Raw genomic sequence first — 24,069 nt, 5'->3', positions numbered from 1 at the left:
TATATATAAATAAATACTACGAGAGAAATAAAATGGATAGAGGTTGAAATGAAATAATTTTTTTTTTTTTTAAATTACAAATCTTTAAAAGATTTTTACTTTTTCTACTTCCATTTATTTTGAGTTTTTTTATTTTGGTTTTTATTTTTTTTAAATATTAGTTCCTGAGTCCACCTCCTAACCTGCTACATTACATTATACATCCCTGCAGCCATGATGTGATGGGCACTGCTGGAGCTGGGGAAAGATATAGGAAATGGGAGATAGAAGGTTAATGTGATTACCTGTTGGATAAAATAATAAGAAAGATCTCTAACACAACTGTGAAGCCGGCGAGGATTAAACACCCTGGAATAGGCTCTGTGTCTCATATGTTCTTTAATATTTACCCAACACCAGAAAAATAGTATTAGGAATCTGTTGGGCAAAACCTTTTATTTGTATATAATAGAGAATTCTGAACATTAATATTGTTTTTGTAATTGGTCAACCAAATCTTCCGTCACATCACCTAAGAGCCTACTGAATGTAGATTGTAGTCATCCCGGGGAAGTGAGAGTGCTGTGTGACTTCGAAGATACCTGAAATCTGTTCATGTAAATATATGATGAGACGCTGTGTAGGAGGTGAGTACATCAACAGGGAATATGTAGGCACTGTTTACATCAATGTGTCCTAGCATGTGGTGTGTAATGATAAAATCCTGCTTGATGTGGCTTCCAGTATGTGCATCTTCCATGGGGATTCATAGTAGCACATGTACAATGCATAGAAAGGCACCACAACAAGTGTAAGTCACGGGGGGGGGGTGTACGGCCATTGTGTGCCTGTGTACGGCCATTGTAAAGGTGATCATCCACATAGCGAAGAACTGACAAATGCAAACAAGGATTGCTAACAACCGGTTAGACTAAAGCTGGCCATGCACCTTACGACCATTGCACGACACGACTTTCGTTGTGCGATGGTTGTAAGGTGATTAAAAGTTCGTACGACCTGCCCATCTTGGACAGGTAGATTGTACTTGCGATCGTCCCAAGTCCTCCCCGCTAAGGCTAGGGCCTGCAGATGATTGCAATGGTGAGCAGGCAGTGTGCGCTTGCGCACCTCGGGTGGTGCGGCTTTTGTCTTGCGATTGCGCTACCAATCTGCTGAAAATTGTACGATTTTTGTGGGTTTTCTAGCGTGCTCGTTATATGGAAATCGTGCGACCGTACAGTAAATGCGGTTGCACGCTGCCCATCAACCTTACGATTATGGTACGATCGCGGGATCACCCGCAATTATCGTATGATAATCGTCAGGTGTATGGGCAGCTTTACAGTTATTGAACCTATCTACCAATTGCAGGAAATAATCAGCTGGAGATGCTTGTTTTTGAGAAGTGTTATCCCAGTGACAAAACAAAATGATGTTCATGTTTAGAGTGCAGATGATCAGAAACAGCCAATCAGAATCTCCTAAGCCCCATAAAATGGTCACAAAATCTTGACCATGTAAGTTCAGATGAATGTCATCTCATCACTAGGCCCCCGGAATCTCCACTGCCGCCTACTGTATTCTGACAGCAGTGGCTCCGGCAGCTGTCAGAATACCTGAATATTGCTTGCATCTGATTGGCTGCGGTCACTATTTGGCTGAGAATTTCCCAGTTGGCTCCTTTTAATTTTCAGACTGAAGCTGGCCGGTGCCCACAGCTCACTATGGATGTGCTTACTATGGAGGAGCTCACTGTGGAGAAGTCCAGTATGGAGGAGCGCACTATAGAGGAGCCCACTATGTAGGTACTCACTATGGAGGTGCTCACTATGGAGATGCACTCCATGGAAGAGCTCACTATGGAAGTGCTTGCCAAGTAGGAGGAGCTCACTTTAGAGATGCTCACCGTGGAAGTGCCAATTTTGGAGATGCTCACTGTGGAGGTACTCGCCATGGAGGAGCCCACTATGGAGGAGCTCACTGTGGAGGTGCCCACTATGGAGGTGCCCACTGTGGAGATGCTCACTATGGAGGTGCCCTCTATGGAGGAGCTCACTATGGAGGTGCCCACTATTGACTGTATGTGTCAGTTTGTAAAGTTGATTCTCTCCGCAGCTTTCATACAAGGTGCTGCGCAATGTGTTCCATTGTCACAGAGCAGCTTGGACCCAGTGTGTGATTTCACACGATGTCTGTATAATTGGAGGCTGGCTGCAGGAATTTGTGTCCAGCAAAGAGGAAATAATTCAATCAAACTTCAGCTGATAATTGTCTCCTCTGAGCCCGCTCCCCATCTGTTCCATGTCGCAGGAGGCGGCTGTGCCGGTCACACGGCCTCGTCATGCTGTGATTATTCAGTGTGAAATACATTCCTATAGCAGGTACATCTATCAGATCAGATCAGGTGTCACATTGAGAAGACAGTGTAAGAACTTATGTTGCCTCAATGTGACATTAAAGCAAAACTGCGGGAAATAAAGAAACAAACATCCCTTTCACCCCAGTTATACATCCTTCTCAATCATTACCGGCAGAATGTCACAGAGATAGGAGCAGTGTGCAACAAGCATGTTCAGAAAGCGGTCAGCAGTGGCAGCCTCTGCATTTTTCTCTTCTAAACTGAACCCATCAGGACAAAATGATGGGAGCTGCTTGTTGCAGACTTGTTTCTGACGCTGCGTGTTCCAGGGCAATTATGCTTATTTTACTGACCCCGAACATCGTGTGCATTTCTGACACCTCAAGTGCACATTCGTGTGCCAGGTCAGTGGCTAACCCTGTACCTTGGTAAGGATAAGGATGGCAGCCCCGGAAAATGCACCTTCACAAACATGTAGGCAGTGACAGCTCCCATAATTATGTCCTGACAGGTTCCTTTTCACTATTACTCGGTGCACCCTGGAAAGTTACAAGTGTGTGAAAACAGAATTTGAATCTAGAGGTCTGTTCACACCAAAGCATAGCGATAATTGGACAATACCATGCGATTACCGTGGCACAGTGCACCTAGAGTGATTTACTGTGTGTATTCAGTGGTGGAACTATCACTATAGTGACCTAGGTGGCCGCTATGGGGCCCAGAGCACAGGGGGGCCCAGCCAGGACGAGGAAGAAAGGGGTCCCCCTGATGCCGTGTGGGTCGCTAGGACATCGCAAGCTGCTGCCTGTCACTGACGGCTGTGAGGAGGAATGCGCTGCTGTTCTGAAACACTGACAACTTGTCGGTGATCTGTGCGGAGGAGGAGGTGGGGTACGCCAGTGACCGCAGAGGAGGAGGAGGGAGGGCCTGCCAGTGACCGCGGAGGAGGCAGGGCCTGGCGGTGGAGAAGGCTGACAGATAAGAGGTGTGCAGGGGTGGGACCAGCCCACCTGAGACCCTGCAGAGCCCACCATAGAGAGTCTATGATGGTCTCTGCAGGGCCACTCAGGTGGGCTTTGCAAGGGGCATCTAGAAATCACAGGGCCCCATACAAAATTTTGCTATGGAGCCTTGTGATTTTTCTAGTTATGCCCCTGTGAGTATTCATTTGAATGGCAGCCCAACACACTTCCCAACTGCTGTGTACTGGATTGCAGAGCAATGTGAAGTACTGCAATGCCATGCATTGTGGTGAAAAAAAGTAGTGCATACACTTCTTTTTCCTATTGCAATGCAACACATGGTGTTTCTGTGCTTTGCAGCGCAGCCTGGAGGTGCGTTAGGGTGTCATTCAGATGAATTGCCACCCAACACACCAAGTGCATGGTAATGCATGCTAGGTGCATTGTGCATTAGGTGTGAATGGGCCCTAACAGGTTCCTGTGGTGCAGTACAGATATAATAAATGAAAAGGTAGATGAACACACATCACATGGTCCCCCCCGTTTTCCTGATTCACAATGATTGTCACATAATACATAGAAAAGTATGAATCTCCGTGTTTCTTGTCTGTGTGTATACAGCGAATACAAAGGCCTGGTGAAGCACAGCGGAGGATGTCACTGCGGAGCCGTGCGATTCGAGGTTTGGGCATCAGGTGACATTCACATCTTTGACTGCAAGTAAGTTATTAAAGAGTTCAGAACACCAAATCCATTCTTCTGTCACATACCGTCCCCGGCATTCCCTTCATGCCATTTCAGTGCTGATTGATTCAAGGCCAGACACAAAAAATGTCTCCAAATTGTGATTTCACATCCACCGTAGACGCTGAATGGCTGTGATAAATCCGGAGAAGTTGGAATAAAAAAATCACAAACAGTTTGATTATTTTTCTTTCTAGAATCAAAATTTCCTTCTTGTTCCTCACGGATATTACCCGTAAATGCTGATTTATTGGTTTGGTTTTAAAGAGCCAATTATTTTGCATTGTTCGGTGAAGTTTATTTCAATGAAAAGGATTGTGGGGGCAAAAGAAAATGTAAGGATTGATGCTCTGGCCAGAGATATGTTTTACTCATTAGAATTCCACCTTTTAACGAAAATAATAAATGAACTTCATTAAAAAATGTGCATTTATTTATTTATTTATTTATTGGCATTGGAGACAGTTATTTTTTTTACATTGGATCGCGGGTGCAATGCTCTGACTCCTGCAGATTCTCCCTACCGTCCATGTCTGTGACACGGACATTTAGTAACATGGATGGGAGAAAGAATGAATGGACTACAAGTGCCAGGGTGATCCCCATGTTACATTCTGAAATACGGGTGTATCATGAAACATGGTCAGAAAGGTAAACTTAGCCTTTAATGCCAATTTTTATACTGTTTATGCCGCTCTCCTTATATGTCAGTCACTGCTCTCACTTCCTGTTAGCGTTATATCAGGCAGGGGAACTGGGGGAGGGGTGCGGTGGAAAAAAATAGTGCAGTGCGTGGCAGCCAGGAGGTGCATTGGGGTGCCGTGTAGATGAATGGCAACACAATATACGCAGCACACTGTAACACATGTTAGAGGCATTGTGCGATAACATGGGATTTATGCTACACTTAGATTTGAATTGGCCCTTAGAGGGATTTCCCTTCATTTCCTGTCCTGCTGACAGCAGTTTCACTGGACAGGAAGTGAAGGAGAATCTGCAAGAGGGAGAAAATGTGACAGAGGTTCTAACCTTCCCCCTATTCTAGTAAAGAAAAGCAATTTTATTCCTGTCGGTGTTGCTTTTGGAGAGTTCCCCTCACTTCCTGTCTGGTACTACATTGTCAGCTGGACAGGAAGTGAGTGTAAATCTCTCTAATTGGGCCACAGAGGCAGAAAAAACCTGATGGGGGGTTCCAACCTTTACCCACACAAAGGGAGCCATTTTGGTTTGACATAGACTCTAAGATCAGATTTTCTTGTTATTTGATACAGAAGTCTGATGTGATTCACAAAATCTTCATTCACAACAGTTGTAGTGTAAAAGGATTGTATTCACGATTGTAAGATGAACCCTCATACACACAGATTTCAATCAAAGGAACTCGCTGACATGCGTAAGATTAGAAAAATGAAACTGAAAGATTGCAATTCTTTTTTGGTCAATTATTATTTGTTCTTTCAGTTGCAGCATCTGTGTAAAGAAGCAAAACCGCCATTTCATCGTCCCTGCATCACGTTTCAAATTACTGAAGGTAAGTGTTTTGTGTAGCGTGGTGACGATAGACTATGGCCTCACACTCACAGACGTATGAGGTCGTATAATGTCAATTGCAGGTTTATTGTTGCGTCAGGGATACACAGCTGCAGCGGTAGTAATGAATGGCTGTGGGTGGTTGTATACTGGTTTATGCTGCTACTTGCATAAACCGCATTCCCATGGACGCAGAATGTCTGTGTACAGGATTGTATGGCCATATGTGTATCAGAGTATTTACACGAGTACTCATGCAAATACTTGGTATCGCCGCCGATACCGATGCTTGTATCGGTGCATCCCTAGCCATATGCATGCACACGTTTATGCAAATAGCAGCGTTAACCCCCATAAATCACCTATTTATTCATATGGGCGGCTGAACGCTGTAGTTGTGTATTCCAAGCATGGAAATATGTCCGCCATTTAAGTTATACAGCCTCACGTGTCCCTGTGCATTGAAATACAAGGAACTCCGGTAAGTAAAATTTTCATCGAGCAGAGGTCCAAATCGCGGTCCGGACAGAACAATCGTTCAGTCCGTCTCCACACCCAGGTCCGCCATGTAGGCTGCATTCACACCGGCAGCTGCTGGTGTGTGTTCCCAGGCACAGTGCTGATGTGCCAATATTTTCTGTACATTTGTTTTTGTTAGAACTTTCTCCATTTACATACATGTGCATGCCTTTCGTGCATGTGATCATTCGAATCAGATGGCAGGGTTGGTTTTACATTTTTTTTTTTATTATTATTTATATTTTTTACTTTTTTTTAATCACCTTTTCTTCTATCAGTCTATGGTCAGATGGAAAACTTGCAACAGATTCCTCCATAGACGCTATACTGTGTGCATGGAGGAATCTCCCGCTGGGCCAAGCTTCAGTATCTTGCTAGTCGGCCCCTCTGGCTCTTTAAATACCTGAACATTGCCTGCATCCAATCAGACTGTTCAGACTGGGAAACATAGCAGGTCAGTAGCCTGATCCTCAAGGAGGCGAGGCCTATAAGGCTTACAACCACATATAACAGACCACAAGGTCCAGATGGGAAGGAGTTTGAAGGAGGAGGAGAGAAGTACAGAGTCTCTAGATGGATAGGAGCTGTGGATGGTGGTTTAGAGTAATCAATCCTAGGCTGCCAAATCAGTGGGAAGCGGTCGTGAGTGTCGGATAATATCGCAGACAGTTTCTCGTTCACCAAAATATCGTCCAAACGATTCTTGACATCCCCAAGACTCAGGATTGGGGTTTTCCACGCTCTGGCAATCGTAATTTTGGTGGCGACAAAGATGTGGGATACCAGGAGTTTCTGATAACGCGTCAATTGTGGAATTGGCTGCAGCAACAATGCCTCACACGGTTCCCTTTGTAAGGTAAGTTGGAAGAGAGAGTTTACTAGGTCGTATACACTGTTCCAAAGACATGTTACCTGGGGGCATGTCCACCAAATGTGGAACATGGTGCCCGGCGCGTCACAGCCCCGGAAGCAGTGCGGAGAGTAGGAGGGAACGTATCTCGCCAGACGAGCAGGCGTGTAGTACCAACGATACATCACCTTGTAGGAGTTCTCGATTGCAGGAACAACGGGCTATCGCTAACCAAGTATGCTGCCAGTCCTCAGGGGCCATTGATCTGCCCAATTCCTCATGCCACTGACATTGGTAAGGAGCAACAGAGAAGAGTAGATAAAAGACATGACACCTGGGGCGTGTGGGTCAGAGTAGCAGCAGCGCTCAAATAGGGTCAGTCTCTTGGGAGCAGAGGTGTTCTTCTGTAGCAAATTAATGAAGTGGCTTATTTGAGCGTAACGGAACCATTCCCGGAGGGTATTAGACCTAGGTTCACGAAGTTGCTGGAACGATTTCACACCTGAGAGCGAGATAAGGGAGTGCACTGTGGTCAGGTCGTTTCGTGACCACCAGGAGAACGAGTAAGGGTCGCTAGCGCCAGGGGGGAATAAGGGAGAATTGATCCAGGGTAGCAAGGGTAGATGAGGTGACATCAAGTTGCTGGAGTACCGAACTCCGTCCCACACTTTCAAGGAGTGCGAAGGATAGGAGTAAGGGTGGGAGGGCGGTCAGTCAGGGACAGCCACAGTAGGGATGAAAGGGGCAGGTGATGGCAGTCTACCATGTCCAAACATGCCCAAAGCGGGAGTTCAGTTTTTGAGTGTAAAAGGGGCAATGGTGGCAGGAATGTAGTATGAGCGGAGATTCGGGACTGTAAGACCTCCACAAGATTTAGAGCGATAGAGCAGTTTTTGGTTTATACGGGTTGGAGAGTTGCCCCAGATAAACGCAAGTACCTTGTGTTGTAGGATACGGAGAATGTGGCCGGGAATGGGGATCGGCAGGACCCGAAAGACATAAAGCAACTTAGGCAGGAAGGTCATCTTCACTCCGTGGATCCTGCCTATGCAAGAAATTGGAAATCTCTGCCAGGATATCAGCAAATTATTGAGGGTTTTAAGGAGGGGGGGAATGTTGGCAGCGTACAAGGTGTCATAAGTCGGGGTCAGTCGGATACCGAGGTATTTAAGAGACGGGGTCCACGTAAATGGGAAAGAGAGCTTGACAGCTTTTTCACCATTCAGATCGGCATCTAACAGGTTACACAGCAGGGAAATCCTCCCCGCTGTGTAACCTGTCATGGACGGAGCGCCTCAGCAGTGAGGGACAGGTCGGCTCCTCCCTTCCTCCTTTACACTAGCTTGGGGACAGGTTGGGGCGGAGCTTTGTCCGGCAGGGGGCGCGGTTTCGCCAGGCGGGGGGCAAGGCTGGGAAATGCCTCACCCACTGGAATCACTGGATCATGCAGCTCTATAGCAGCTGAACTCTCGTATGTGACAGTCATCACCGGCTGTAAAAAACGGTGCCAAGATCACTTCAGGACAGCGCCATGTATATATATATGTATGTATATATAAATATATATATATATACACACATGGCGCTGTCCTGAAGTGATCTTGGCACCGTTTTTACAGCCGGCATACATACAGCGGCCCTGACATGAACCAAAAGCCGCATCAATTGGCTCTTGCGTGTCAGAAAAGAATTTATAGCATTTTTTTAAATATATTTTCTTTATTCATTTTGTTAAGTTGGCATATGACTCATTTATATTGTGCCTCTCAAGCCACTTGATGGAGCTCCAAGCCAGCTCTATGCTGCTGTGAGGTCTCTTCCTCTCAGGGAACTGTTGTATAAAATCCCATCTCCATGGTAATGTAAAAGGCCCAAGCCCACCCGCACTGCAAGGGTTAACTGCTCGTTAATGTCTAGGTATCGTGTTGACATTTACTAACCTGATCCGCGCTCTCTTATCCAGACCCCCCCATGAAGGAAAACTAAAGGTTTTTATTAAAAAGTGTATTAAAAATATATATATTTATTTGCGACATGCTCTCATGGAATCCTAATTTAATCAGCGCACTTTGTTGATTATATAAATAATATATGGAGGTGATCAAATTACAGACACATTGCGCTGGGAATAATGACAGGAAAATGCATTTTGTTTACCGTTTATTCCCAGTAAAACCCGAGGAAATAAAAATATACGTGTCCAAATTTCTTACCACATTAAAGCCCTATCTGTTCTTCAAAAAATAAAATATGTAGACTACATAACCTCAAAGATATAACGTGCGGAACAGAGACATCTTTAAAAGGAACAAAACGTTCTGGGACTTGAGAAGGGCCCGGGGACTCTGCGGAACGGACGGGGGAGGGGCGGGTACAGCTGGCTCTGCCTCTAGATAGGCAGAGCCAGCTGTCACTCACGCAGCTGACCGGATCCCGTCATCTAAGTCGGGATCCGCTCCGGCGTCTCAGTATACCGCGAGCCTAGGGTGACGGGAGGACGCTAGTTTGTGTCCTCCCGGTACCCTAAGGAGAACTATGGGGAAAAACACTGACCCCATAGTTCTCCTTTAAGAAAAACCGTTTTTGATTGTTGTGTCTTAACAGCTGGATAGAAGTCCCATCAATTCCCGTACCAGCGACATCCCCAACAGGGACACACAGTAATAAAAGCTGCCACTTCCAATACTTCCCCAATCCAAACATAAAAGAAGATGTTTTGTCTGGCGTTGGGATTTTCATCTCCTTACTACTGAGAGATGTGACTACTCGTTGTCAGTCACCACATTTGCATCACACTTAAAGTAACTGTAAACTAACCCTTGCACTGGGGCTACCCCTACACTGAAAGGGTTAAGCACTCGTTTTGGTCTATAGGGACAGACCGATCCTCGGTCCTGCAGCAGTAGCCGCTCACCTCTCTCCCTCTCCGATCCTAACATCTAATAGACTTTATAGGCCTGATGATGTCATGGGACCATAGACCGCCAGAGCCTGGGAGGGACTGAGGATCAGGTGAGTGCCAACGCTAACTCGCTGTACTGTATCTGTGGAGGAGCAGTGCTGTCATCCTGGGATAGTATTAAAAAATACCCCCTCCCTTCCTCATCCCTATAACATAGGAGGGAATTGTTCTGTAGCCCCCAAAGTAATACTGTGAACAAATAAAACCAGCGCAGGAAGTTCCCAGATTTCTGGTGGGATCAACAAGTATTTTTTGTACTTATAAGTAACAGATATTACAATTTGCTTTCAACGATATATTGAACAGATTAAAAGAGCAAATAAAAAGTGTATTATTAGGATGTACATTTTGTTTTAGTCCTGAACATAAAGAAAATACAAAACCAACGCACAGTGCGTGTGAGGAATAACACAGAAAGTATCACAGTGGGGCAGCAGAGTATCAGGGGAAGCTATAAATGTTGAGCTATAAAGCAAAGATTGGATGCAAAGCGGAGCTTCGGGTGAGTCTAATTTTATTTTTTTGGAACCTATAAACAAAAGAGCACTTAACCCTTCCAGTGCGGGGATAGCCCACTGAGGGGGTCACTAAAAAATTCCTGTATAATGTAACATAAAACTGGCCTTGACCTAAGCTGTCATGACACATGCACATGCAGCAAGTGGGTGAGCTGCTATATTAGACTCCATTCACCCCTAGGTGACAGTGTTTTTGCGCATTTATACGTGTGTTTTGCGTGCTTTCACATGCATGTGTCACGCGATTTGAGAGGATTGATTTTCACGCTTGTGTTGTACGTTTTTCAGGCGTATTCCATTGAAGTCTATGAGGGCAAAACACGCTATAATCTGCCAAAATGTAGCTCATGTACTTTTTCCAGCGACATGCGTTTTTCTGCCCGCACCACCCAGCCTGACAAAAGTCCATTTTAAAATCATCCGAGTCAGGTGGAAAATGATCAGCCGACCAGTGACAGCATCCTGTCAGATGAAGTTCAGGGATTCTTACAGTTGCTGGCATTGGGGATTCCTTCCTTCATGCTGTATTCCATGTATGGGGGAATCAAGTGCTCTCTAGATATGTACGTATGCTGCACTAGTTTGAAAAAGGTAATGTGTTTGTGATAGATGATGAACCATCACAGACGACCACTAGAGGGAACATTTATAAATTGCATGAAATCCAGATATCTAAAGACAACAACAACAAACAAATAAAAAGTGAGTTCTGAAAAAAAATAAAAAGGTTATTGTAGGGGGGACATTGACTAGTACTGGTCACTGAGTGGTTATTGATCAAGTGATCATCATGAGCAACCCTTAAAACCCATAAAAGTAAGAAAACAAACCCCAAACCATATAATGCCAACACTCCTTTTCAGACCCCTTATGCCTCCATAAAGAGCACCTGTCACATAGAGGACGTATCACCATTTTAGTGATGGTAGCAAATAGAAAGAAATAAAAAGAAAAGAAAAAAACACACGTGATCCGGAAACAGATACATACATAAACTACAATTACATAAACCACATTGCCCCACATGCCAGATGTAGAAGAATCATTTTAAGGCTAAAAATAGGCACAGCCTCATCTTTTTATTTTAACCAATTTGCAGTGGCCATCCTATACACTTCCATTGTCCCGGGGCAGTTGAATTACAGTCATTGTACCTGGAAAATGCTGAATATCTAGAAATCGAAATGATATGCACTTGTTTGTTGAGCATACGGCACTGATGCATGTATTAGAACCTACACATATGTGGGGTCCCTATAGTCAGGGTGAATAAGAGAAAATAATTTTATATAAATATTTGGAATAGTATCAATTATATAAAATGCATTCATATGAAAACTGTATTTTTGGCATTTTTGTCCACTTCTCTGCTGTTTATAATATACACTGATCAGCCATAACATTGTGACCATTGAGGGGTGAAGTGAATAACATTGATTATCTCATTACAATGGCTCCTGGAAGTGGGTGGGATATATTAGGCAGCAAATTAAAATTTTGTCCCTGAAGTTGAGGTGTTGGAAGCATAAAAATTGGGCAACTGTAAGGATTCGAGCGACTTTGACAAGAACCAGATTGTGATGTCTAGACGACTGGGTTAGAGCCAGTCCAAAACTGCAGCTCTTGTGGGATGTCCCTGGTTTGCAGTGGTCAGGATCTATGAAAAATGGTCCAAGAAAGGAAAACCGCTGAAATGGCAACAGGGTCATGGGTGGCCAAGACTCACTGATGCACGTGGGGAGTGAAGACTGGCCCATGTAGCCCGATCCAATAGAAGAGCTACTGTAGTTCAGATTGCTGAAAAAGTTAATGCCGGTTCTGATAGAAAGGTGTCTGAACACACAGTACATTGCAGTTTGTTGTGCATGGGCTGTGACCAGACCATGGCTCCAGAGCAGTCAGGGAGCCCATGCTGACCTATGTCCACGGCCAAAATTGCCTACAATGGGCATGTGAGCATCTGAACTACGGTGTAATGGCAGAAGATGGCCTGGTCTGATGAATCACGCAATATTTTACATCATGTGGAGGGCCCGGTTCGTGTGTGTCACTTATCTGTGGAAGACATGGCACTAGAATATACTACGGGAAGAAGGAAAGCCGGTGGTGGCAGTGTGATGTTTTGGGCAATGTTCTGCTGGGAAACCTTGGGTCCTGCCATTCATGTGGAAGTTACTTTGACACATACCACCTACCTAAACATTGTTGCTGAGGAAGGGAATGGTATTCTCTGATGGCAGTGGCCTCTTTCAACACAATAATACGCACTACAAAAATAGTTGAAGAATGGATTGAGGAACACAACAAAGAGTTTGAGGTGTTGATCTGGCCTCCAAGTTCTCCAGATCCCAATCCAGTCGACTCGAGCATCTGTGGGATGTGCTGGAAAAACAAGTCCGATCGATGGAGGCCCCACCTCACATATTACTGGACATATTAGTGACGGTTTGGTGCCAGATACCACAACACACCTTCAGAGGTCTAGTGAAGTCCATGCCTCCATGGGTCAGGGCTGTTTTTGTGGCAAAAGGAAGACCTACTCAATATTAGGTGGGTGGTTATGTTATAGCTGATTGTTTCTAAAAACACTCTAAATATACACCAAACTACTAAACGAAGTCAGCATATGTGCTAAAAAATTATGTGAAAATTATTTTCTTGAATAAACTAAATTTGGCCTGGGCATGAAGGTTACGGTTCCTTGGTCTGGAAATGGTTAAGATGTTCCAGTAATGAGGTTTGCCATACACTTTTTGACATGAATGATTCATTGTTTTCAATAACACAGTTATGGAATAAAATGATTGCTTGCATGTGTTGTTTCTGCAAATAGTGTGTCACTTGTAACCTTTGTGTATGCAGGGTGCCGATAATCTCACCACTTACACCTTCAACACCAAAAAAGCACAACATACATTCTGCAAAACGTGCGGAGTCCAGAGCTTCTACACACCTCGCTCCAACCCTGATGGCTATGGTAAGTTATAAATTGGGGTCACATTTACTCGTATTGTGCTGCTTTATAAAGTGGCAGAATGTAGCTAAAGAACAGAATGTATCCTCCTTACATGAAGTTCAGGAGCAAATAAAAAGCTTTTCTATCCCCCGTAAACACTGAACGCGATGTCAATACAACTTAATAAGTCTGCAAAACACAGCCAGTTGAACGGATCTTACATGGGGGCCGCTGTGTTTATTTCAGTCCCAGCTAGCTACTTGGATGAACTGTGCAGTGATGCCGTAGGCCTCGTTCATACTGGCAATTGAACACATGCAGTTAAGATATGTTTATATGCATTCAGGCGACATTCACATAGGGCGGTTGGGGATTCCTATGGTGAGAACCTGCAGATTCTTGCGACAGGAATCCAAAGAGGGTCCGAACAGATGTGGCCATTCTGCCCATTCAAGTTAATGACAGGCTGACTGGCAGACCACATGTACATGGAATGATTACCTACGGTTCAGTATAGATATTTGTCCATAGATGCAATCTGTCGGCATTCAAGGTTAATCATCTATCCCGAAACACAGGTAATCCTTCCATCTATGATTACAGATGCTTTTCTGTCCCCACTACACATTACCCTGTGGCCTGTATATAGCTTGACATGCTGCTATGCCCTCCTATTCTGCAATAAGCCAGACTGGATGAAATCTTGAAGCTTTATTAACAGGGTTTAACCCATCCAGGGTGGGTGAAACCGGTAAAAAAGAACATGAAAACATACAATCAATACATAAAATGATAGCTCACAAATATTCAGAGAAACAAGTGATGCTGCCGTAAGGGGAATCTGGGTGTTTACTCCATGCACTCAGGATGGCATCAGATTATTATCTTCTCCTTGGTTCCAAAATGGAGGCTTAGTTCTCAGAATGCACTTGTTCTCTTCTTCCCAGACTAGAGGTTGCTGGGAGCCTACCATTGGAAAAGTGTCTGCTCTTTTGTAAATAGAGATTTATTCCCTACAGCACCATCTTGTGGCCAATTTTGAGAAGGCAGGTAGGCAATAAATCTAATGCCTGTAAGGCGGAACAGATCCAGCTGTTGTCAGTCTATCATCTGGAAGGACACACCAGAGATTCCTGCCACAAGAATTTCTTGCTGCAGTAATCCCCATCCTAAAGTCCAGTGTAAATGGGGCCTTAGAAATCTAAACTCATATGTCTGCATCTTATTTTCTCAGTAGGTTCATTCACACGCTGTAATTACATGCGTTTAGTCCTGGACCGTTTACCTGCATTTAGGAAAAATAGAATTCTGGTGTGCCTAGGATCGGAATAGAACTTCTGAACGCATTTAAACCTACATCTAACTGCAGTAAAAAAGTGATCTTGGAGGTACAAAATGTATTTATACATTTCCTGCATTTAGAAGCTAAACACAGTAGTAGCAGTATGAAGCCTAGGAGCCGTGATCCCTCCATTGTAGTGGCGTGTGATGGGAACACTCATATCCTGTATAATTAGGATCGCTGGTCAGGGCAGGCAGGGAAACACTACTCATGTGAATGAAGCGTACTGTCTGCTTCTAATCATTAAAGATCACTCAAACACTATGGGGAGAATTCAAATCCCTGGAAACAAAAAATAGCATAATGATTTTGCAACAATGATTGAATGAATTTTACTGCCACCTGGAGATGAATATATTAAAGCTGAACTTGTGTTACTGCCAGCAGCTTTTATATAGATGGCAGGGAACATGTGTTGAAAGGCAATCTTGTAATATTAGGGCCCTTGTTGATGGGCTTTTGTTCCCTTCAGAAATCCTGCTCTCCTCATTCAGTTTATGGGAATGCAAAAACAGCTGAAGCCGGTCACATGCACCTTCAGTGAGTTCCTGAATGATCTTCCAAGTGTCAGAAACTAATATCATGAGCACGCTGCATTTCCTCATCAAAGACGCTTAACATAACGGCCCAGGAAAGCAACAGCGTCAAACATATTTCATTAAAAAGTGACATACTGCTACACGGGTGTCATAAGTGTCTCTGCTGCGTTTCAGATGTGATGGTATAGTTATGCCATAAGGATGGGTTCGATCACTGGCAGAACTACCAGGGTTGCAGCGGCCTCAATTGCCACCAGGCCCTGGCATTCCGCCAGTTAGGGGGGCCTAGAGAGGAAGAAGAGGGCCCGCAGCTCCCTCATGCCTCCCACAGCGTTCGTGAAATTAAGCAGTGTGGCAGACGCTGTAGCTTGGGGGTGGGGAGGGATAACTACATTTCCCAGTAGGCAACGCAGCGAGGGAGGTGAAAGATACGGACTGGAGGTCCAGGCAGCGTGGCCTTTGGTGGGAGAGGTGCGGTAATCAGCAGGCACAGAGAACAGGAGGATGGAGAGCTGTAGGTACCAAGGGTAGCTGATATGTCATCCTCATTCCCGCTCCATCACTTACTGATGTCTGTGTCCCCCTCCATACTGTCTATGTTCCATCCAGTGGGCATCCCCCAACCTCTCCACCTATAATAGACTACTGTCTGTGTCTGACCCCCCCATGCAAACTATTCTCATATACTACTCCCCATGCCCCCATATTAACCAGCATGGGAAAGAGCTGTGGAGCGTCTGCCTGCTGGGAGCTGTAGTCCTAGGAGGCAATGTCTGCACCTTGGAACTTAACAGGCCCCCTAAGTGATGGAATGCCATGGCCCAGTCGCAGCTGCGACTCTGGTAGTTCTGCCACTTGGGGGTAACCAGACAGGAGGAAGAGGGCCCTGTTAACTGCCTCAGCTCCCAGCATGCAGCAGGCCAAATCACCGCAGCTCCTTCCCATGGCAGTGGGGAGTTGGTGGGGCCCTTCATGGTTTCTTGCACCGAGGTTTCGGTAGTATTATCCTCAGCATCAATCCCTCACTCCCCATTGACATCATGGCATTGCACGAAGGTGCGTCGTGGTAAAGCACGTTCGTGGGCATTTTTTTCTCCACGTTTGGCACGCATCCCCATTGATTTCAATAGACTCCTGAATGTGCGCCAAAAGCGGGCAAGTAATGCATGTTTCAAAATCTGTGACATGCACTCTGTTTTTTTCATGCGCATGTGTGACAGTTTGAACGCACGCTAACGCGTGGGAGAACTACACATTTGCCCAGCTGCATTTGGAGTGCCATTAAGTAGTAGTGGCACAGCAAGCGCATTTTGCGTTATTGGCCCATTCCAAAAATGCACTAAAGTGCGCAGGTTTTCCCACATTTGGCGCGCATTTATGGAATGTAATGGTGTGAACAGGGCCTTAGGGGACCTCCATGCTTATCAATCCCTGAGCCAGTAGGCAGAGATCACCCTTCATCAATCTATCAAGAAGGCTTATCTGGAAAGGGTAACTGCTTCCCAGTGATCTACCTCCAACAAAGAGTCCCGCCTCTGACAACATCGCTCTAATATCATTGAAGGAGCCTATTTAGTTGACTTTCTAGTAAGTATAGAGTTTCTATGAAATGAGGACACATTCAGACACTGGATATTCCACTGTTGCTGAATGAAAGGTATCTGTATTTCTAGGTAAGGCATTAGACCACTACAAAGCAGTTAGATTGTATTGTTTTCCATGCAGTACACGTCTGGGTCCCAATGACTTTTTTATCCCTCCACCTAGGTGTCAGATCCATATAGGTCAATGGGAAATTCCAGAGGCAGAGGTTATTTTGTGGTTCTCTGATGTGCCTCAAGCATTAGTACTCACCACAGGCATTCCAGCTTCCAGCAGAGTTAGCTGGAGGGTGAAAGATGTCAAAGTGCATAATACAAATGTAAGTCATTGGAGGGGCCCTCCGCACACCTCACAGCAGTCCCGGCCAAATAAGTAAAGATGGTGCTCGCAGTGATGATTGATCACGGATGGCGCCGTGCAGACACAGGAAGAACAGGAAATCACCAGCACTCAGTAATGAAGATAAATATGTCCCTTTTATTGGACAAAAAGCGTCACAGAAATCCAAAAGAACCTCTTGGATTTCTGTGATGCATTTTGTCCAATAAAAGGGACATATTTATCTTCATTACTGAGTGCTGGTGATTTCCTGTTCTTCAAAGTGCATAATACAAGACACCAGAGCAGAGGATATTTTATACCGGGACATGAAAGTGCTTCTTACACTTCCTCCTCACCTCAATCCTCTAAAAAACAATTTAAAGAACTTCCGTTTAACCGATGAATGTGCATTGTGGATGATCAGACTTCTCCTCTCCTTAGGTATAGCAGCACATTGCCTGGATGAAGGGACAGTCCGCAGCCTCCATGTGGAACAGATCAATGGGAAGGAATGGGAAAAGGCTATGAAAGAACACAAGTCCATTCGCAACATGTCAAAGTCCTGAGAATGTTCTGTACATGTGTTTTCTTTCTGTATGTTTCTGCATTTCCTTCCATCACTAGTTTTATACTCTTCTGCCTTCGTGGCATGCCCCCTTCAATCACGTGAAATAAATCTTTTCTATACACTCATGAATACATCTTCTAGTCTCTGTGTACCTGTGCTGGCTCCTTACCATCAGATACCTCAAATCTCTATTTTGTAGCATTTGTAAAATGAAGGAGATTGGAAGAACCTAAAACACCAACTCTCAGCACTTCTAACAAGCTGTCTGGCTGTAGAACGGGGAGAAGTCTACATTGATATGAAAATACATCCCTGCAGCAGGCAGATAATATACAAGTGCCCTCTGTTAAAAGAAAAGGTTTCAAATGCTAAGCCTGTAAGAAGCTTGTGCACGACTTACATCCTATGCGGCACCAGTGGTGACAGCCAAGTTAGTCTCAAACAAATCGGTTTGTGTCTGTGGTACGCTTTCTTGCCCCTACTGATGGTAGCTGAGAACTGAAGCGTATAAATATTGCCCGGGTTTCATACAGGTAAATTGAGTGGGGATTTCTCCAGAAAAAAGTGACCCTGTCTTAGCTTGGCAACGTACTAGATTTCTGGGGCATTTTTGAATTACCACACAGTAGTGTAAAGGGCATTTGTGCAATAAACCAGGATTAATGTTTAAGCTGTTTATACTGAGATAGTTAATGGAGATAATGCCATTTTCCATGTAAGAAGCGCACATGTTCCGGCATGAAGTACAAGGAAATAGAAGATTATTTTAGTTAGTGGTTCTTTACTGTAACAGCTGTGATTGAATAAAGAAAATACTGTAATGTGCTGAGAAATAGCTCCAGAGAGCACAATACATCCATCTAAGAAAGGCTGAATAATTTCCCTTGTTTCTCTAGGTGTGCGAGGGTTTTCCTTACTTACAAGCTGACCTTTGGATGCTCAGACTTTCACCCTGGTCAACTTCTTTTTTGATAATACACAGAGAAGATATGTTACACCAGAAACAAACATTCCTGAGCACAAAGTACAGATGTCACAACCAGGAATCAGCAACTACAGCAGAAGTGTGCTGCAATAACAAAACACTGGCCATCCATAACACCATGTAGATGTCCAGTGCGTATACTAAACTTTATTTAAAATGTAAAAAATCAACAAAAATAGAGAAAGGTCTTTAGCACCAGAAAACCAGCAGTAGTGTCCATAGTGATAAGTCAGATGTCTGCTGTCACAGTCTTGTATGGTGTAGCTGGAATGTGATTACTGTAGACAACGTCACCTTTCTGTGAGCCCCAATGTCATATTTGTTGCCATAAGAGAAAATGTCCACATAAATAAAGATAAAGCATCTTACAAGTTTAACGGTCCTTTACCAGGACAGAGATTCATTTCATTCACCAGGCCGAGCAGCCTTGCCCTTCATCTCCAGCTTGTCTCTATAGCCCGGCCAAGGTCATTGGTTTACATGCAGCAAGAACAGACTTCTGACAAGTTCAGCTTGAGGACTGAGTGTTATCAGCCATGTTGTTCTGTCTTTGTGTCATGAAGAAAGTGTAACGAGTTGATAGCCATGTAACGGGAGAATAGAAGGTAAATATGACGAAACCAGAGCAGCTGGCTTTGGTGACACATCATGGCTTCCTGGAACACAAGATGGAAACACGTACCTCGTAAACAACGCAGGCTCCCATAAAATAGACACATGACAAATGTATATTTATAGCACAGAGAGATCTGAGGCTCATTTATACCTTTATTATGTTTTATCATTTTCTTCATTGATCTGAAATGAGCACCTTATCCCATTGTGAGGACTGAAATAGTTGCACTTAAAAGGGTAATTCCAGGCGAATGTAGGAAAATGGAATTACCCCCCATTCTGGCTCCCTCTCTGCATCCCTACCCCTCACTGCTGTACTTACCTTTGGCTGAGCTTCCTTCCCCTCCGCCGGTGCTGGTGTAATACCTGTACTCCGTACACAGCAGAACACCCTGCACTCTGTATTTTAAATTTCATCCACGAAATGGCGAGCATTTATTGGGTGCGGGTAGTACATCGGCATTGGCGGAGGGGAAGGAGCATTCAGCCAAAGTTAAGTACAGCAGGGAAGGGGGGGGAAGCAGATTGGAAGAGGGTAATTCCATTGTCCCAAATTCACCTGGAATAGTGGAATTACCCTTTAAATGCCTGTTCACTGAGTCTGGAATACACCCAAGAACAAAAAGGTCATATATATTGCAGCTTTCTAGTCCTTGTTGTGGCTTCATTCATACCTGCTGATCCTGCCAGTATTACGCCTCCTGTCCCATGTCTATCTCTCACTGTACTGCATCAATGGAAAAACAACACTATCACCCTACACTGCTCTCCTGATTTGCACTACAGAACACCTCCCCACCATTACTAATTACACCTCTTGCCTCCCCTCACAAAGGACTTTTGCATTGTGGTAATGGACACGTTATCCTAATGCAAGATCATGTGCGTTGGTGCAATGCTGTGCCATTAATTTGTATTCTAGTGTGCTGCAACGCAGGACAATGGACAATAATGTGTTGCGTTACAAAGAAAGGATCATTTCCAATTCTGGACACGGCGGAGTGTGCTGGCCGGCCATTCACAATGAAGGAGCTGCTTTAACTTCACCAAACATTCAATGCAAGTGAATCTTTCTGATGCATGTGTTTACAACACCAGTGATTGACTGGTGAACATCACCTGCACTGCTCTATAAATATGCCGCTATATGGAAGGTGATCGAATTCACTTTACTATGCAACCAATGAACCAGAGTCATTTGGGAGTAACATACCAGGTACATAAAGCCTAAAATAAAAAAAAAAAACTTTACAGGGGGTTAACCCTTCCCTATGCTATCCAAAACTCAAACAAATGTTTTGGGCTGGAGTTACACTTAAAAAATGTACCTGTTCCAATTTGCATACAAATTCAACTTAAGTATGTGCAGACATCCTCGTACACAGGCATGTGCAGACATCCTTGCACACAGACATGTACAGACACCCTCGTACACAGATATGTGCAGACATCCTCGTACACAGTCATGTACAGACATCCTTGCACACAGACATGTACAGACATCCTCGTACACAGACATGTGCAGACATCCTCGTACACAGACATGTACATGTCACAGACATAACTAGCCCAAATCACAGCCACTTTGCTGCATAATGGTGCCACTGAAAACTGTTAAACTATAAGAGGTAACAACATGTGACATAACTGAATCTATATGGCAGATAGTAGGGATGCACCAATACCGGGTTTTTTTTGTCATCGAGCACGAGTACTGATACTAGTGCTTCCTCTGGCATGGAGTCAGCTTCCCGGCCAATCAGCATTGAGCCGGTTCCCTACCAATCAGGAGGCTGGGCGGTGAGTTATTGGGGGCGGTGAGTTATTACCTGCCACCCGGCTTCCCAATTGGCGGGGAAGCCGGCTCCATGCTGGTTGGCTGGGAAGCCGGCTCTCCGGCCAATCAGCATTGATCCGGCCAATCAGCATGGAAGCCGACTCCATGTTCCCTCGCGGCACTGCCAATCAGAGGAAATCTCCCTCTGACAGGAAGTTCAGGTATTGGAGGTAAGTATCGGAGCATTTGGGAAGAGTACAAATACTCGCATCGGTATCAGTACATCCCTATTGAATAGCAATAACAGCTTTGCATGACATAACTCATAGTGCAGAAAAAAGCAAAGGACATCAGACACGTGTTGGACAGAGTAGGGAAGGATTAGATTACGTGGCAGGATTTCTTTGGAAATAAGGGGAAATACCATTTTTTATTGTTGTTACTGGAACAAATGTTTCCATTGGGAGATTTCCCATCACCTCCGGTCCCGCCCGGTACCATGTTGTCAGTGGGGGGATTATCCCTTTGATTCTGGTTTGGATCACAACTGTAGGGTCAGGGACTTTAGAACAATGAATGGAAATATCCCCAAAGGGGACACAGGCAGCAATAAGGTGGTAACCTTACCCCACCCCTTCCAAACTAGAAGAATGGTTTTGCCTTTGATTTCATGATGTAGTTTGTCTGTAGATCTTCAGTAGAAGCGGGTATTCTTATTACACATGTAGACTATGCCTCCTGCTCAGTGGCCCAGCACTGTCATGAAGCTCCCCTATTAGTCTGGCCAGACATACTGAAAACAATGTACTCTTTATGTGGGTAACATGTTATCTCGCAGTTGTTCCTCAGGGATACTGATTGCATTGTACACCGATAACCCCTAGAGCAGAGGTGGCCATCTCCTGCCCTCCAGCTGTACTTTAACTACAAATCCCAACATGCCTCTTCCTTTGGGAGTCATGCCTGTAACGGTCCGTCTTGCAATGCCTCGTGGGACTTGTAGTCCCACAACAGCTGGAGGGCCGGAGTTGCCCACCCCTGCCCTACAAATCTCTGTATGGAATACGATCACAGAAGTCTGGTACAGGAAGTACAAATAATTAGGGATGCACCGATATATCGGCCGCCGAAACATATCGGCCGAAAATGGCACTTTTGGCATAGTGCCGAAAGTGCCATTTTCCTGCCGATACATCGGCGCATCCGTGATTTCTTTTCTCCCCGCTGGGCGCTGCTCTATGTCCCAGCGGGGAGAAGAGAAAGTGACAGCCGGCCGAGCGCTGCGGTGGAGAGCGCTGTGAACGGCCGGCGTCTCCTCCCACACGGCTCTGCCGCCCATCACAGTCCGGCAGAGCGGTGTGGTGGCGGAGACAGCGCTGTCACATAAGGCTGAGTTCTCCTCTCTACACCGCTCCATCAGACTCCTGTGACAGCGTGTCAGAGAGGAGAGCAAGATACACACACTCAGCGATCAGTGATTGCTGAGTGTGTGCACATAATTGAGGACATGGTATGTTAACTATATCCTCAATTACGAATGAATGGGAGTGATCTACATCTCCTCCTGTTCATTCATAATTGTGGTTATAGTAAACATGCCATGTACTCATGTTATCAATGAACAGGAACACTCATAGAGGATTCCTGTTCATTGATAACAGGGGATACAGAAAAAGAGATTGGGGACGCTGTGTTCTCAATCTCTTTTTCTATTATAAAAGGGAAATATCAGAGGTCTGTTTAGACCCCTAATAGTAAAAAATAGAAATATTTAATAAAAAATGAATTCATAAAAATAAATATAAAAAAATTAAAAAGTTTATAAAAAATAAATATAAATAAAATATAAAAAATAAAAAACATTTTTGGTATCGGTTTCGGTCTGACATTTTTTTTAATTTCGGTTTCGTTTCGGTTTTTTAATTTCCATTTCGGTGCACCTCTACAAATAAACATTTAAGTCCTAAGAGGAACTCCCTAAGCTTTGTCCCTAAACAAATGAGGGATCCCTGAAGGATTTCATGCAGCTACTGCTGTGTTATCATACAACCACAGGAGGTGCTTTGTGTGATGAATAATGGACACGCGGAGCTTTCCCTATTTACACACTGCGCTCAAACAATATAGAATTCTATTATACAAGTCAACACAAATATGTCTGCACACATCCTAACCAAGGAGAAACAAGTCACTTTGTCAGTTCACTCATTTCATTAGGAATACCCCGTCATGTCTTTGGGTGATCACAAGAAGTTGGTGGTCAATCACATGTACTAGTGAGATATAATTTAGTATCGAGGATACAAAGAGAGAAGTCCTGACAACTCAAACTTCTAATATACAGGCAGTCCCCGAGTTACAAACATCCGACTTACAAACGGAGGCTATTACTGTACAGCAAGGGGTCCCAGGCTGCAGCCAAAGGGTAACGCACAGCATTTCAGTAGTTGTAATGCTACCGAGCTCGTGCCGACGAGGAGTCTGGTTCGTAATACTGTACGTAGATTACAGGAAGTTGACTCTTGTTAGATGTGCAGACGAGGGGTGCCCGCCTCTTCTTCCAGGTCACTGTGAGGTTTATACTGCTGTCTGTATCCCCATTAGGAAGATTTAATCTCACTTCCTGTTCTTGAGACAACAGTAAGTGAAAGGAAATCTACCCCTAGGAAGGGAAATTCACTCCTGTAAGCGTCATCATGGGAAAAAGGTGTATCCACTGAAGCTTTATCACCAATCCTTGTTTCCAATTTTGAAAATCCAATTGTCACAGGGACAGAAAGTGAGGTGAAATTTTCTGAATAGGGGCACAGACAGCAAAAAAAAAAAACTTTACAGGGGGTTAACCCTTCCCTATGCTATCCAAAACTCAAACAAATGTTTTGGGCTGGAGTTACACTTAAAAAATGTACCTGTTCCAATTTGCATACAAATTCAACTTAAG

At 44.5% G+C, this 24,069-nt stretch overlaps 2 protein-coding genes across 2 annotated transcripts in view; one reads left to right on the top strand and one right to left on the bottom strand.

The window, feature by feature from the left end:
• The window catches only part of CENPV (centromere protein V), a gene marked incomplete at its 5' end in the record, with an annotated part of 20,882 nt that extends 2,998 nt beyond the window's left edge, over positions 1–17,884 (top strand). The window contains 4 exons of the mRNA XM_018572082.1: positions 3,922–4,020; positions 5,506–5,575; positions 13,286–13,400; positions 17,625–17,884. Of these exons, the coding sequence (XP_018427584.1) occupies positions 3,922–4,020; positions 5,506–5,575; positions 13,286–13,400; positions 17,625–17,749 (409 nt within the window). The remainder of the gene's footprint in view (positions 1–3,921; positions 4,021–5,505; positions 5,576–13,285; positions 13,401–17,624) is intronic.
• Positions 17,885–19,233: 1,349 nt separating this feature from the next.
• Positions 19,234–24,069, bottom strand: part of PIGL (phosphatidylinositol glycan anchor biosynthesis class L) — a 101,240-nt gene continuing 96,404 nt past the window's right edge. Inside the window, exon 7 of the mRNA XM_018572083.1 lies at positions 19,234–19,392. Coding sequence (XP_018427585.1) covers positions 19,267–19,392 — 126 coding nt within the window. The 3' untranslated portion in view covers positions 19,234–19,266. The remainder of the gene's footprint in view (positions 19,393–24,069) is intronic.

This window comes from Nanorana parkeri, unplaced genomic scaffold (genome assembly GCF_000935625.1).
Source record: "Nanorana parkeri isolate BGI_ZX_2015 unplaced genomic scaffold, ASM93562v1 scaffold1933, whole genome shotgun sequence".
NCBI lineage: Eukaryota > Metazoa > Chordata > Amphibia > Anura > Dicroglossidae > Nanorana > Nanorana parkeri.
This window is presented reverse-complemented; position numbering and strand designations above follow the sequence as displayed.